At 34.9% G+C, this 14,026-nt stretch overlaps 1 protein-coding gene across 1 annotated transcript in view; it reads right to left on the minus strand.

The window, feature by feature from the left end:
* Positions 1–242: 242 nt before the first annotated feature.
* LOC134810508 (MAM and LDL-receptor class A domain-containing protein 1-like) overlaps positions 243–14,026 on the minus strand; it is a 42,085-nt gene continuing 28,301 nt past the window's right edge. The window contains exons 6-7 of the mRNA XM_063815126.1: positions 9,609–9,782; positions 243–488 (exon numbers count right to left, since the gene is read on the minus strand). Of these exons, the coding sequence (XP_063671196.1) occupies positions 273–488; positions 9,609–9,782 (390 nt within the window). The 3' untranslated portion in view covers positions 243–272. The remainder of the gene's footprint in view (positions 489–9,608; positions 9,783–14,026) is intronic.

The raw sequence follows: 14,026 nt of genomic DNA on the forward strand, positions 1-14,026 counted from the left end.
AGTTCTGAATAAAATTAATGGAGAAGTGAATATTTATAAAAGTATATTTAAAATATGCAAAATAATTATAATTTTTTCATAATATTTATAATTAAAATATTTGGATGCAATAATTTCAGCTGCAAGCATAGAATATTTTCCATATTACTGCAAGAGAGGCCTAAGGACTAGACCAGTTGTTTACCTTTTAAAATATATATATGTATATATATATATATATATATATATATATTTTAGGTTTCAAGAACAGGTGATATAATCCACACCCTGTATTAGGTATTCGTGACTCTAATACATTTTATATTTTGATACTGAGAAGAGCTTAATTCAATGTTTAAAACAGCAACAACGACAAGGGAAAACTTACACTTGCTTTGTGTACTGGTCCTTGGTAGTGATTTATAGGAAATTTCACATTCCTGGGACACACTGATGTCATCTAGAGCAACGGTAGCATTTGATGACAAAACAGTAGCTTCCAAAATTAACTATAATTACAGAAAGATAAAACTGTTAAAAACACATCACAAAAGTAATGTCTTACAATCATATTTCTTTGTGTAGAGGAACCCTATTTACATCTGTCCCATTCTCCAATCTAATTTTAGAAAACTGTTCTGACCAGAACATCCTAATTTAAATTTATAAAACCATAACTGCTTTGACAGCGTCTTATGTACCTTAATGCCAAAGGTAACCTTGTTTCAATTAAAGTGGTAACATTCATCACGAGTGAAGGGCTCTCTTCTCATTGGAGCCATTAAGAGTCATATGCATTTATAATGAGCTCTTTGGGGTAATCAACTGTGTGACTTACAACTCAATTTAATTGAGATATGAATTGATTTGTAATCAGTGTGCTGAAGGCAATGATTTATTTCCATATTAAAATATTTAAATATTATATACATTCATACAAACATAATATATATTATATACATACACAGAAACATACTCACTGTAGTAAAGCACACATCAATAACCACATACAGTGGTTGATAATATTCATATGCTGAAGCACTCAGAGACATCTATTTAATTTTAGTTTATTCTAACGCTGAATAATGACTGATATAATTTGTTTTCTTTCTTGTTAATTACTCATATTATGTTGTTATTCCAAGAAGAAAAAAAGAGAGAGAGAGAGAGAAAGGAGGGAAAGGAAGAAGTAATTTATGCCAGGAATCTTATGAACCTGCATAGTGGACCACCAGTCCAGGACACAGACAGAAGGTACATTTCTATCCTATCAAGGAGGGTCTCCAATCTCAAGGATCATTAAATTTACTTGTGCCAGGGCTCAGAACATGCTATCTCAAAATACAACACCTTGGATTCAGAACATGCTGTCCCAAAATATAGCACCTTGGAGTCCCTCTCTGCCTTCCCCTCTCTTTCCTTTGTGAGAGCCAGCCATAAAAGAATTATCTGGCTTACTTCTCCTCAAAATAGGTCATAAGAACCTCATTTAACTGGTGTCCTACCCTATCTATACCTGGATGAAAAAAACACTACACAGAGAGGCCCATAAAGATCTTTGCTGAGTTCTCTCCAAGTTTTTACAATGAGATCATATTCTTTCTGTCCATTTGTATTTCTTCATGATTGTCCATTCATTGTTGAACTTAAGCATAAACATAGAGAGTTTTCCCTGGTCTTCAGGCCTTTGTTTTTGAAGGCCCCTATGTCACATAAAATGTTAATAAATTTGTTATTTTTTTCTTTTTAACCTCTCTTTTGTTATAGGGGTTCCAGCCATGTCCCTTGTGATGAGTGAGGAAACGGTATTACTTTTCCTCTCCTACACTTCGTATGATACATTCACTACCCTACATCATAAATGCTGTATAAGAAATAAGTATAAGATCCTAGGAGGCTCAAAGAAGACACTTCATTATTTCTGCCAATAATGAGAGTTTGGGAAAAGATTTGGTGGAGAAGAAGTAATAGTAAGCCTCCATGATACCAAATTTTGTTGGGCAAAACATTTTACCTCGAGAAACTGAGGCAGCAATCGCAGCAAAAACACAGAGATGAGAAAGTGTATGGTGTGTTTAGAAAATGTTGATGGGTGTTAACGGAGTATAAGATTTTAAGAGAACAACAAATTAATCAGATAATAGATGGAGAGGAAAATTCCATGAGTTGGTACAGCTCAATTGGAGAGAAACTAGATAGCATTTGTTAAAAAGAAAAATTGCATAGACTATAAAAATTGAGTTAATTTCTTGGCATTTATCCTAGTGAGACACTCAAAGGTATACACATGAAGGCTTGTGCAGGAATGTTTATTTCAGTGCTGGTTTTGATGACAAATGACAGGAAAGAACTTACATGTGAATGAATCAATCAATAGTGAGAAATACTATACCAGTTAAAAATAATATCTATCGCCATGTGTCATTATGGAAAGAAATTCAACATGTGTTTTGGAGTAAAAAAATTAAGTTACAGAAAAATATTATAGTATAATATTACTTAGGCTGAAAACATACAATGGTTTAGATTTCCAAGTATATGTGGTACATTTATACATATTAAGTAAATAGAAAATGGACTGGAAGTAAAAATAAACTGGTATCTAAAGATACTCAAGATAAAATCTATGGTGGGTGATGAGGGTGGTCAGCAGGGACTGTTGCTTTATTTGCAATTTTTGATATTTAATGTGATGTACATAATATTTTTTTAAGATTCTGATTAGAGATGATTTCTGTAGAATGTTAAACTAAGAAATTTAGCCTTCATTCCAGAGGCAGAAAATAACATAGGTTTTGAAGAAGGATCTTGGTAAAATATACACAAGTATTGTACTTTAGAAATATATTGTGTTTAATACCATTAAGTGACTGTGATTTTTTTGGACAGCTTAACTTTTGAAAGAGTTTTTCTATATTCATTATTATAATACATCTTGCATTGATGTCAATTAAAATAGATGTTTAATTCTTCAGACTCATTAGACAAGCATTTGTTGACCATCATATTTGAAGGTCTGTGCTACTCAGAGAAAACTGGAGAAAAAAAAAAAACGACAGTTTGAGGCACTTCTCTATGCTCCTAAAGAGGTACACGCTCACATTATTTGAATGGAATGGGTGGGCCCTGGGATGAGGTGAAGTAAAATCCTGAGGTAGTCTTTAAAATGTGGTTACATTATTTTACCTGAAGGGACCCACCAGGTTCCTTTAGATATTCATATTAAAATGGAAGGATAAATCCAACTTCAAAAGCCAAATAAAAATAATATTAGGTCATCTATATTTTGCTTGCTTACTTCTACATAGTTAAATTCATAATTATACAATTAGAAATTGTAATTCTACCATTAATTAAAATCATACGAATTTTAAAATACAAGCAATTACTTCCTTCAAAAAATGTCTGTTACACCTGTAAATAATGACCATCTCATGGTTTCAAAATCACCTTGGCTGTTCCTATTTTTTATTGCTGGTTTTAACCAAACTGATATATACATATACATATACATATATATATGTATATGTATATGTATACATATACATATATATATGTATATGTATATGTATACATATACATATACATATATATGTATATATGTGTATATATGTATATATGTATATACATAACCAAACTGATATATATACACATATATGTATATATGATATATATATCACATATATGTGTAAATATACATATATTATATGATATATATATCACATATATGTATATATCATATATTATGATATATATCATATATATACGTATATACGTGTATATATGTATATATGTGTATATATGTGTATATATGTATATATATAACCAAACTGATATATACATATGCATATATGTATATATGATATATATATCACATATATGTGTATATATATCATATATATGATATATATACGTATATATACGTATATATACGTATATACGTGTATATATGTATATATACACACATACACACATATATATGTGTGTATATATATACACACATATATGTGTGTGTATTTATATACACACATAGCCACATATATATGTGTGTGTGTATATATATGTGTGTTTGTGTGTGTATATATATACATATATATATATATGTATGTATATATATATATATAAAATGTTGTGACCAATTCCCTTTCGGAACTACAGTCAGCATCAATTGGTAATCAGTAAGTGAGAAAGAGGTCACTCAGAAGAGCTGTTTCAACCACAGATGGAGGAAGAGTGAAAACCTCATTTGATAAGATTCTCAAGGTAATTGAATAATTTACATTTTAAATTGAATTAGATGACTCACTCTTCTAAAACTATTTTTTGGGATCTTGTTGATTTTTGTTTTATTCAATTATATTATTCCTTCTATGAACAAAATAATTTCTTGCTTTTAGGAACCACAAAAATTCATAAATGTTCATAATCAAGTGATTACTTTTTACAAGTGCAAAACTCAGGTGCTTTTCCAGACAAATACGCAATTAACATAGAAATCTTGTTTTCAAAAAAAATAACAGGAGCAAAAAATGAATATGAATCCAAGAGAAAATAGAGATATAGTAAGAAGGAGTAGAGAGTAGTAGGAATATATTAATTTTTGAAGAATGATGATGGTATCAATAATAAGACCAGCAGCCACCTTTTATTTAGCACTTACTATATGCCAGTCACATTCACTTGTTTTAATCCTGTGAAGATGATGCTATTTTCGTCTTATTTTAAGGTGAAAGAAACAGAAGATTAGAGAATAGAAGTAATTGGTTGAATGTCACATGTCAAGTAAGAAAAATATGTAAGCTGAGCCATTAATGATTATACTATCCTGCATCTCTCTAATGAAATAAAGAGATAACTGGGCTTTAGTGGATGCTGCAGAATAGGGCTGTCTGGAGAAACAAGATTTCATGCAGCTCTAGATTAAGCAGGCCAAGGACACAGCAACTTTACGGAGACCCGATCACCTTTTACTTTTGTGTTATGAATCTTACCCTTCACTGAATCGTCAAATAATGTCAGGAAATTGTTATTGATTTATATCATTGACTCCGATAAAGAGAGAACATGGTATCCATCATTGTGTGAAATTTCACAAAAGGTTCATTTCAAAATGAAATCTAAAATATGATACAATTACATTTTAATGGGAAGCTCGAAGAAAGTAGAGCAACTTGAAATCAATGGACTACTCAGAAAAAGTGCCACCTTGAGATACTAAAACAGCACAACAGTTGGGTGGAAAAGAAATATTAAAAGAATCTATTTGTGTGAAAAGCTGAACATAGCAAGTGAGCAGGCCAAGTTAAAACAGATTTGAAAAATACTATTAACTCTTTGACCTAAATTTGTCCAATAAACTCTCACAAGAAATAGAGGGAATATTGAAATGTCATTAATTTGCTGTTCTTACAGAGAAAACAGTAAACCTAATTCTTTGCCAGCAGGAAGAGCAAATGCCCTACCTAACTAGGGGTGCTTATTTGCTATGAAACCCAAAGCAATCTGTATTCTGTTATACTGTCTACAATTGACATCAAAAGAACCACACTGAATCAGAATTTCATGGCTAAAAGGGAACACAGAGGTCACGTGATTTGATGTCTTTCTTCTTTCCAATATTTGGACTGGATTACACTGTACTGTATAAATATGTTCAGAGCTTAGTCACGTGGAACTGAAAGCTAGACAATGACTAAGGTCACACTTAAATGATTCAGGCTACTAATCTTAAATCCTAGCCTATATCCAAGAAGACAAACTTTAAATATTTGAATATTTAAAAAGCTAGATTAACTATTTGTAGGTAGAAATACTTTTTCATTTGTTGTCAATAAAAGAACAAAGTAGAACTGTACCTAGCTAGAATCCTCATGTATATTTTCATATCTTTAAAAATACACTCAGAGAAATCAGGTTAAAGCCAGCATAATATTAGCATCTTTTTTTTTTCTGCAGAGGATAAGAAATGGGATGGAGAGAGATACAAGGAAGACAAAAGTTGCATCTTCATAAGCAAACAAACTTTAACATTATAAGCAAACAAAATGTTAACATTAGTTAATCCTGAGCTGTATTTAGGTATTTGTTTCTCTCTGTTTTAACTACTAGTTAGAAATATTTAATAGTAAATATATGCAATACTCATGGATTAAATATTACCATGTATGTATCTGTGCAAGTGTATCTATTTTTATATATTGTGTATGTATAAAATCCAGACTGATTCACAGCAGAACATCAATGCAAGTCCACAGTTCCTTATCTAAAGTCTTTGGGGCCAGATGAGTTTTGAAATGTGAACAGCTCAGAGCTGAGAATGGTAACATAACACGGAGAGTGTTTATTACATGACACCCTCTGGGAGATTGGGGGCAGCACTGTTTAATCAAACCTATCATGAAATCAGCTGCCTAAAGGCCTCACAGTGGTTCAGGGCAGCTTGGGTTTTGCCTCTAAACTCATTTTTAAAAAGCTTATTGCTTTCCAAACTTAATTTTCTAAATTGCTGATTGGATATTATAGGGCTGTCATGGGCTTCTTGAGAGTGAAATGTGAGGGGATGTTTTTTTCTTATTTTTCTTTTACTCATCTGTAGTTTCCAAAATAAATGTGTGCTGTAGCCAACTCATAGGCAGATTAAGTGGGGATGCACAGAGGAAAAGTCTTAGCTTCTCTGGGGTGAATTCAATGTGACCGAGGCCTCGAAAGAACTCAGCATTGAGGCTGATTGGAGAGAAAAAGCAACACAAGGTGCTGAGCCACCAGCAGGGAGATGAAGGGAGAGGAAGGAGCAGGGCTGGGTTAGAAACTCTCACACATCCATTGCAGCCAAATCACAGAATCTAACCAAACCACTGCCCATCTACAAACTAGTTAATATGCCCCCAGATAATAAGGGATAGTCTCCATTTGCACTGCAAAGCAAAACCATTACTATATCCAAAAAGGAGAACATTAAAGAGAAAACAAAAATTGCATTCACTGAAACTCTTCAGTAATGCTGATGGGTCCATGAGAGCTTCCAGCTGAAGACAGAAATGGCATGTGTTTCAACTCATATTTCTAAATTACTTACTGCTAGAAAGAACATTCTATTTTCTTCTCAATATGTCAATTAATGACAAACTCTGAACGATCTTCTTGGTGAGTTTCATTCTAACTAAAAGCAAACCGAATGAAAACATTTTTCTATAGAATATAAATGCAGGAGGCAAAAGATCAAATTGTTCTGATTTCATTGCCCTGCTCCTTGCAATGGAGATTGACACCAAAATGATTCCATGACCAGCCTTTGTGTCAAATGCTTCCCAATTAAGAGCTGCTAGTATTCATGATGTCTTTGTCCATTAAATATGAGAATAGAATAAATTGATCTTTGAGAAGGGACGTTGGGGACCTTCACTGAGTAAATAAGCCTTTAATGATCAAGCCTAGAGTTCTGATCAAGCGGGAATTCCCTTTATAAAACAGAGAACACTAAGATTTATTGAGTGTCTACTATTTCCAGACAATATCCAAGGAATAACTACAGCAATAAAAACAGCTGAATTCTGTGTTTGTGCCAGATTTGCTTCCATGTGCTTTACAAGTATACACCATATAATCCTCACAATAACTGTATAAAGTAGAGAACAGTAATTGATTACAGTTGATGCTTATGCCCTAGTCTTCCTGCTTTCATGGGGAGGTGGTTCACTGTAGTAACATTGCTGTTACTTACCCCTCACTCCGTGGGAGGAGGAAGATTTACCTGACTGTGAAGTTAGAAGAGTAACCTGGGGGAGCTCGAGTCATCCTCTTCTCCCATTCAACACCCACTATTGGGAGCCAGCCTGTCCTCAGGAGGCATGCACACTGATATTATCTCTGGCTAAAGGTAAGAGACTTCACCTAGAGTATGAGCTCTATATTTCTCCAGCACAGTCAATTGTCCTCTGGGTAATTCTATTTATTCTAAGATCAAGCATTATTTTAAATAAGTGACTCTACATTCTAAAGCCATCTGCTCCAAAATATGTATTCTCTACCTGTTTAACCTCTATATTTATCTCAATTTGTTCAGAAATGAGGATGAGATGACCTTAAATCCCCAACTATTATCCCCACACCCCACTAATGAAAGAGGCATAGAGGGCTTCGGTAACTTCCCTATAATCATACACTTTTTTGTTTTTGTTTTTTTAAGATGGAGACTCACTCTGTTGCCCAGGCTGCAGTGCAGTGAAGCCATGTCGGCTCACTGCAACTTCCACCTCCCAGGTTCAAGTGCTTCTCCTGCCTCAGCCTCCAGGGTAGCTGGGACTACAAGCACGTGCCACCATGCCCGGCTAATTTTTTGTATTTTTTGTAGAGGTGGGGTTTCACCGTGTTACTCAGGATGGTCTCGATGTCCTGATCTCGTGATCCACCCGCCTCAGCCTCCCAAAGCGCTGGGATTACAGGCATGAGCCACCACCCCCAACCCTTTAACTTGAACCCAAGTTTCCAGAGCCCATGTTCATGGCTGCCATTTTAGCTATATTATCTTTAATATTCAGACTCCCCTGGAGTATTGCTTTTATCATCACTGGTTTTCACACATTAGGAAATTTGATGCACAAAGACAATATTTACACAGTCACTTAGCAACCAATGAGCAGAGCAGAGACTAAAACTCAGACCACTGACTCCAAAACAGTGTGCTTTCCACCATATTCCACTCCATCCAATCTAGATTCCAAAATAGCTCTTTTCAAATGTCATCCAGAAGACTTACATACAGGAAGGTAGAAATTAGAACACCCATTTGACAAGATGCAATTGCCTTCTTTTATTATTATATTTTATTAATACATAGTAGTTGTACACATTTATGGGGTAAATGTGATATTTTGATACATGCATATAATGTGTCACTATCAAATAAAGGTAATTGGGATACCATCTCCTCACACACTTCTCATTTCTTTGTGTTGGGAACGCTCCAAATCTTATCCCCTAAATATTTTGAAATACACAATAACTTGTTATAATTGCCCTACTGTGCTATCAAACACTACAGCTTATTTCTTCTATCTAACTACATTTTTTAACCATTAACAAACCTCCCTTCCTAACCTCCTCCTCCCCACCTTTCTCAGCCTCTAGTAACCACCATTCTCCTCTCTACCTCCATGAGATCAACTTTTTAGTTCCCACACATGAGTGAGAACCTGCCATATTTGTCCTTCTGTGCCTGGCTTATTTCACTTTGTATAATGTCCTCCAGTTCCCAAAGGTGGATAACATTCTCAATGTTACCAGGCAGCAGAAAGTGAGGCAATAGGATTAAAATATTACAGCCCACGTCAGACTTTTTTCACTACATCATATAATCCAATGTCTTCACTTAGAAATGATTTTAAGTTACTCTTCTCTCTGCCATCTTATTCATTTCTTATCTCCATTTTTGCTACTATTCTACACATGTCTTAAGTGCATAGTCAAAACAACCTCTCTACTCATCACAGATCATGTGTTTGATCTCTGAATGTGTTTACTTCATTAATGTTGAATAAATTCATGAGCTGCGTGTGTTATTTTGTTATCTGAAAGGATTAGCATTAAATAAGTGTCTTCTGTTGAGTTGTATTAATTTCGTATGTGCTTACCTGAAAAGGTAGAGTAGATTCTCCCGCTTCTGCAATGAGATCAATTTTTGCGTGGCTCCACTGAGATTCGGAGAATCTGATTATTTTGCCTTGCTTTTGCAAGTTTCCATCTAGAGACGTTCTTGTAAAAACTGAGAGATTTGAATGTTGAGACAAATGATACCAAAACTGCACCTGTTGAAAACATGTTTTCAATGATATAAATATTCCATTGACCTGTCTCTGGTAGTTTTTCCTATAATTTGAAATATTCCTGACCTCAGGTGATCTGCCTGCCTCGGCCTCCCAAAGTGCTGGGATTACAGGCATGAAACACCATCTCTACTAATAATACAAAAAAATTAGCCGGGTGTGGTAGTGCATGCGTGTAATCCCAGCTATTCGGAAGGCTGAGGTAGAAGAATCGCTTGAACCCAGAAGGCGGGGAGGTTGCAGTGAGCTGAGATCACGCCATTGCACTCCAGCCTGGGCAACAAGAGTGAGACTCCATCTCAAAAAACAAAACAAAACAAAACAACAACAACAAATAACAACAACAACAACAACAAAAAAAAAATATATATATATATATATTCCAAACAACTTCTGTGTTAAATATAATCTTCTCAATTCTCCTTTCCCCCAGATGTGTAACCCCGTCATGGACAGTACCACTGTTTCCATGGAAGTTTCCAGAATCCTTCTCTCTGGCTTCTTACAAATATGAGAGGTACACGTTGAGACTCAACGTTACAAAATCAAGTATTACTATACAAACTTGTTGTTTCAAACAAGAAAAACTTTCCTTAAAAATTATTTTCTTAGGTTAATTTTAAAAACTGTAATTAATACTTTATATCAATTTAGTCTCTGTGGTAGCATTAACAAATAACGGGGAAGCTCACAGGATACTGTTCATCAATAATTGAGCCAAGTAAGACAACGTTCTTTGAGGGTAGGGAGGCTTAATCATTTCACTTCCTATTCACCATCAATAATGACACAATCTAAAGGTTTGATGGCTTAACTACATAGTGAAGAGAATAGAGAGGATTATGCCAGGTGCTGATAGCAGTAGGCCTAACATGAAATTGCGTACTGTTATTGATTCAACCAATATTTACTGACCACTTTCTAAGTACCTGGAGCTGTGTGAGGCAAACATTAATTCCCTCAATGTTGTCTGGATGATTCATTCTGTAAAATATGTCCACAAAACCTCCATTAAAACAAGTTCAGGTACGCTGCAGTCAAATTTTTTTGCTTCTTCTCATTATCATATAACAGGTCCTAAGGCTGTATGTTTTAAAGAAAAACCCAACATTTAAAGATGAGGTCCCACAAAAGTGGAATACTTCTCTTTAGATTCAGTGACATTTTTTCAGGTTCATTATATTTTAAATTCTTTTTTAAAAATGTTTTCCCATTCACCATTGTGCTTTTATACTGATACATGGACAGATACTAGTGTATATATAGGCAAGCCATGTATTTCACTGTTGGGACCCAATTCCAATGATGAATGTTGACCAAAAAAAATGTTTTAAATGCTTTTTTAAAAAAATTGTTCATTTTAAAACACCAAGCATCTATTTGGTACACATCTTTATCAATGTCTACTTAATTGTGACCACCTGATTTAAAAATTCTGATTGTTTATTTCATTTCAGATTTTATTACTGTGCTTACCTTAATTCACACCTTGACAGGTGAGTTAGAAACAAAAATAATGGAAATGTTTAATTAAATTCCATGGAAAGAGAGGATTCATGTTTCTCAACTGCGATTACATTTTAGATCCCTGCTGTAAGTTTCACTATGTCCCAAGCTTGTAAATATGCAAAACAGAGCTTTAAACCTAGTTGTACAAGAGATGTGCATGTCCCATCAGAATTTTGAGCTGTCAAACTGTCACTCAGTACATCACCAGTGTGAAGTTATTTTAATAGTGTATTAAGTATAAATGCCAACGGGATCCATAGTCAATGGGATAAGAGCTCAGAACTTATATTTAATTTACTTTTTTTATAGAATTTGCATTATGCAGACTTAAATTCTTAAGTTATTAAATACCAAGGAATGTTCCATTATCTTTTGAATTTTTGAGGGTGAAATCACTGAACAAAAGTTATTGATACAGCCCACAAATTTTTTTAATTCATTGTTTTTCCTTTTTACTTTTATTTTAGGTTCGGGGTACATGTGAAGATTTGTTACATAGGCAAACACGTGTCACGGGGACTTGTACAGATTATTTCATCACCCAGGTACTAAGCATTGTACCCAATAGCTATCTTTTCTGCTCCTCTACCTCCTCCACCCTCCCCCCTAAAGTAGACCCCCGTGTCTGTTGTTTCCTTCTTTGTGTTCATTGTTTTTATTATTTAGCTCCCAACTTGTAAGTGAGAACATGCGGTATTTGGTTTCCTTTTCCTGTGTTAGTTTGCTAAGGATAATGGCCTCCAGCTCCATCCATGTTCCCACAAAAGACATGATCTTGTTCTTTTTTTATGGCTGCATATTCCGCAGTACATATGTACCACTCTTTCTTTATCCAATCTGTCATTGATGGGCATCTAGGTTGATTCCATATCCTTGCTATTGTAAATAGCGCTGCAATGACCATTCACATACATGTGAATGTATCTTTATGATAGAATGATGTCTTTTTTTTTTTTCTTTTTTTTTTTTTTTAGACAGGGTTTCACTCCAGTTGTTCAGGCTGGAGTGCAGTGGCATGATCACGGCTCACTGCAGCCTCAAACTCCTGAGCTCAGGTAATTCTCCCACCTCAGCCTTCTCAGTAATTGGGACTACAGGCTTGCACCACCACACCCAGCTAATTTTTTTTTTTTAATTTTTAGTAGAGATGAGGGTTTCACCATGTTACCCAGACTGGTCTTAAACTCCTGGACTCAAGCACTCCACCCACCTCAGCTGCCCAAAGTACTGGGATTACAGGCATGAGCCACTGCACCTGACCTACAGTAGAAAAATTTCTAGTACTGTAGGTATATGTAACCAGTAATGGGATTGCTGGGTGGAATAGTAGCTCTGCTCTTAGCTCTTTGCGGAGTTGCCATACTGCTTTCTGCAATGGTTGAACTAATCTACACTCCTATCAACAGTGTATAAGCATACTTTTTTCTCCACAACCTTGCCGGCATGTTATTTTTTGACATTTTAATAATGGCCATTCTGACTGGTGTGAGATGATATCTCATTGTGGTTTTGATTTGAATTTCTCTAATGATCAATTTTAAGTTATTGATACAAGCTGTGAGTTCACATAAGTAGTACTCAAGTATGGAAACTCTGTGCCTCTCAACCTGGTACATGCCAGTAGCAGAACACTAAACCTTAAACTCCAAATCATGAAACGTGTCATAAATTCCTCACAGAACTTATTATAGTAATTTGTATTTTCTAAGTATTCAGTTAATTGCATTAAAAAAAGAAGAAAGAAATGAGAAGACTGTCAGTAAATGCTTATAAACATTCAGAAATATATATAGAGAAAGTAACAGAGAGAGAGAGAGAGGAAAGAGAGGAAGAAAGATAATCTATTCTATGTCAAAAAAATGTATAAGGCATTACAGGTCCTTAGGGACCTTTGAGTCTTTTGGAGGAAAAGTGGCAAAAGAAAATGAACATTTAATTATAATGAGCATAACTACAAAATTGTGAAAATAGTGTGGCTGTTAAATTTAAATTAATTAAAATTAAACAAAGTGAAAAATTCATTTTCTCAGTTATGGTTTTGTTTTTGTTGTTGTTGTTGTTGTTGTTCTTGAGACAGAGTTTCACTCTGTTGCCCAGGCTGGAATGCAGTGGCGTGATCACGGCTCACTGCAGCCTCCACTTCCTGGGTTCAAGTGATTCTCCTGCCTCAGCCTCCAGAGTAGCTGGGACTACAGGCACGTGCCACCACACCCAGCTAATTTTTGTATTTTTAGTAGCGATGGGGTTTTACCATGTTGGCCAGGATGATCTCGATCTCCTGACCTTGTGATCCGCCTGCCTCAGCCTCCCAAAGCGCTGGGATTACAGGCCAGAGCCACTGCGCCCGGCCTCTCAGTTGTTTTAAATGCTCAATAGCTCTATGTAGCTAGTAGCTACTATACTTAACATAGGGAACATTGTCCATCATCCCAGAATGTTGCATGAAACAGGTCTGCAAAGCATGTACGTGAAAATTACACCAAACATTCAAATTTTATTTACTACTTGATCATTTTTAAAGGAAATTTTCTTGATGCATGCCTGCTTCATTCAAAACAAGTTAAGTAAAATGTTAATAAAAAGGGCTTGCTTTTATTTTTATTGGGTCTCCACTAAGGCAGATTTTATATATAGTATGACTATTCAAGACTTTGAATCACTGCATTCAAGAGAATTTCATGTGGTTAAAAAAGTTTCCAACAAACAGTTCTTTCTGA

This window comes from Pan troglodytes, chromosome 6 (genome assembly GCF_028858775.2).
Source record: "Pan troglodytes isolate AG18354 chromosome 6, NHGRI_mPanTro3-v2.0_pri, whole genome shotgun sequence".
Taxonomy (NCBI): domain Eukaryota; kingdom Metazoa; phylum Chordata; class Mammalia; order Primates; family Hominidae; genus Pan; species Pan troglodytes.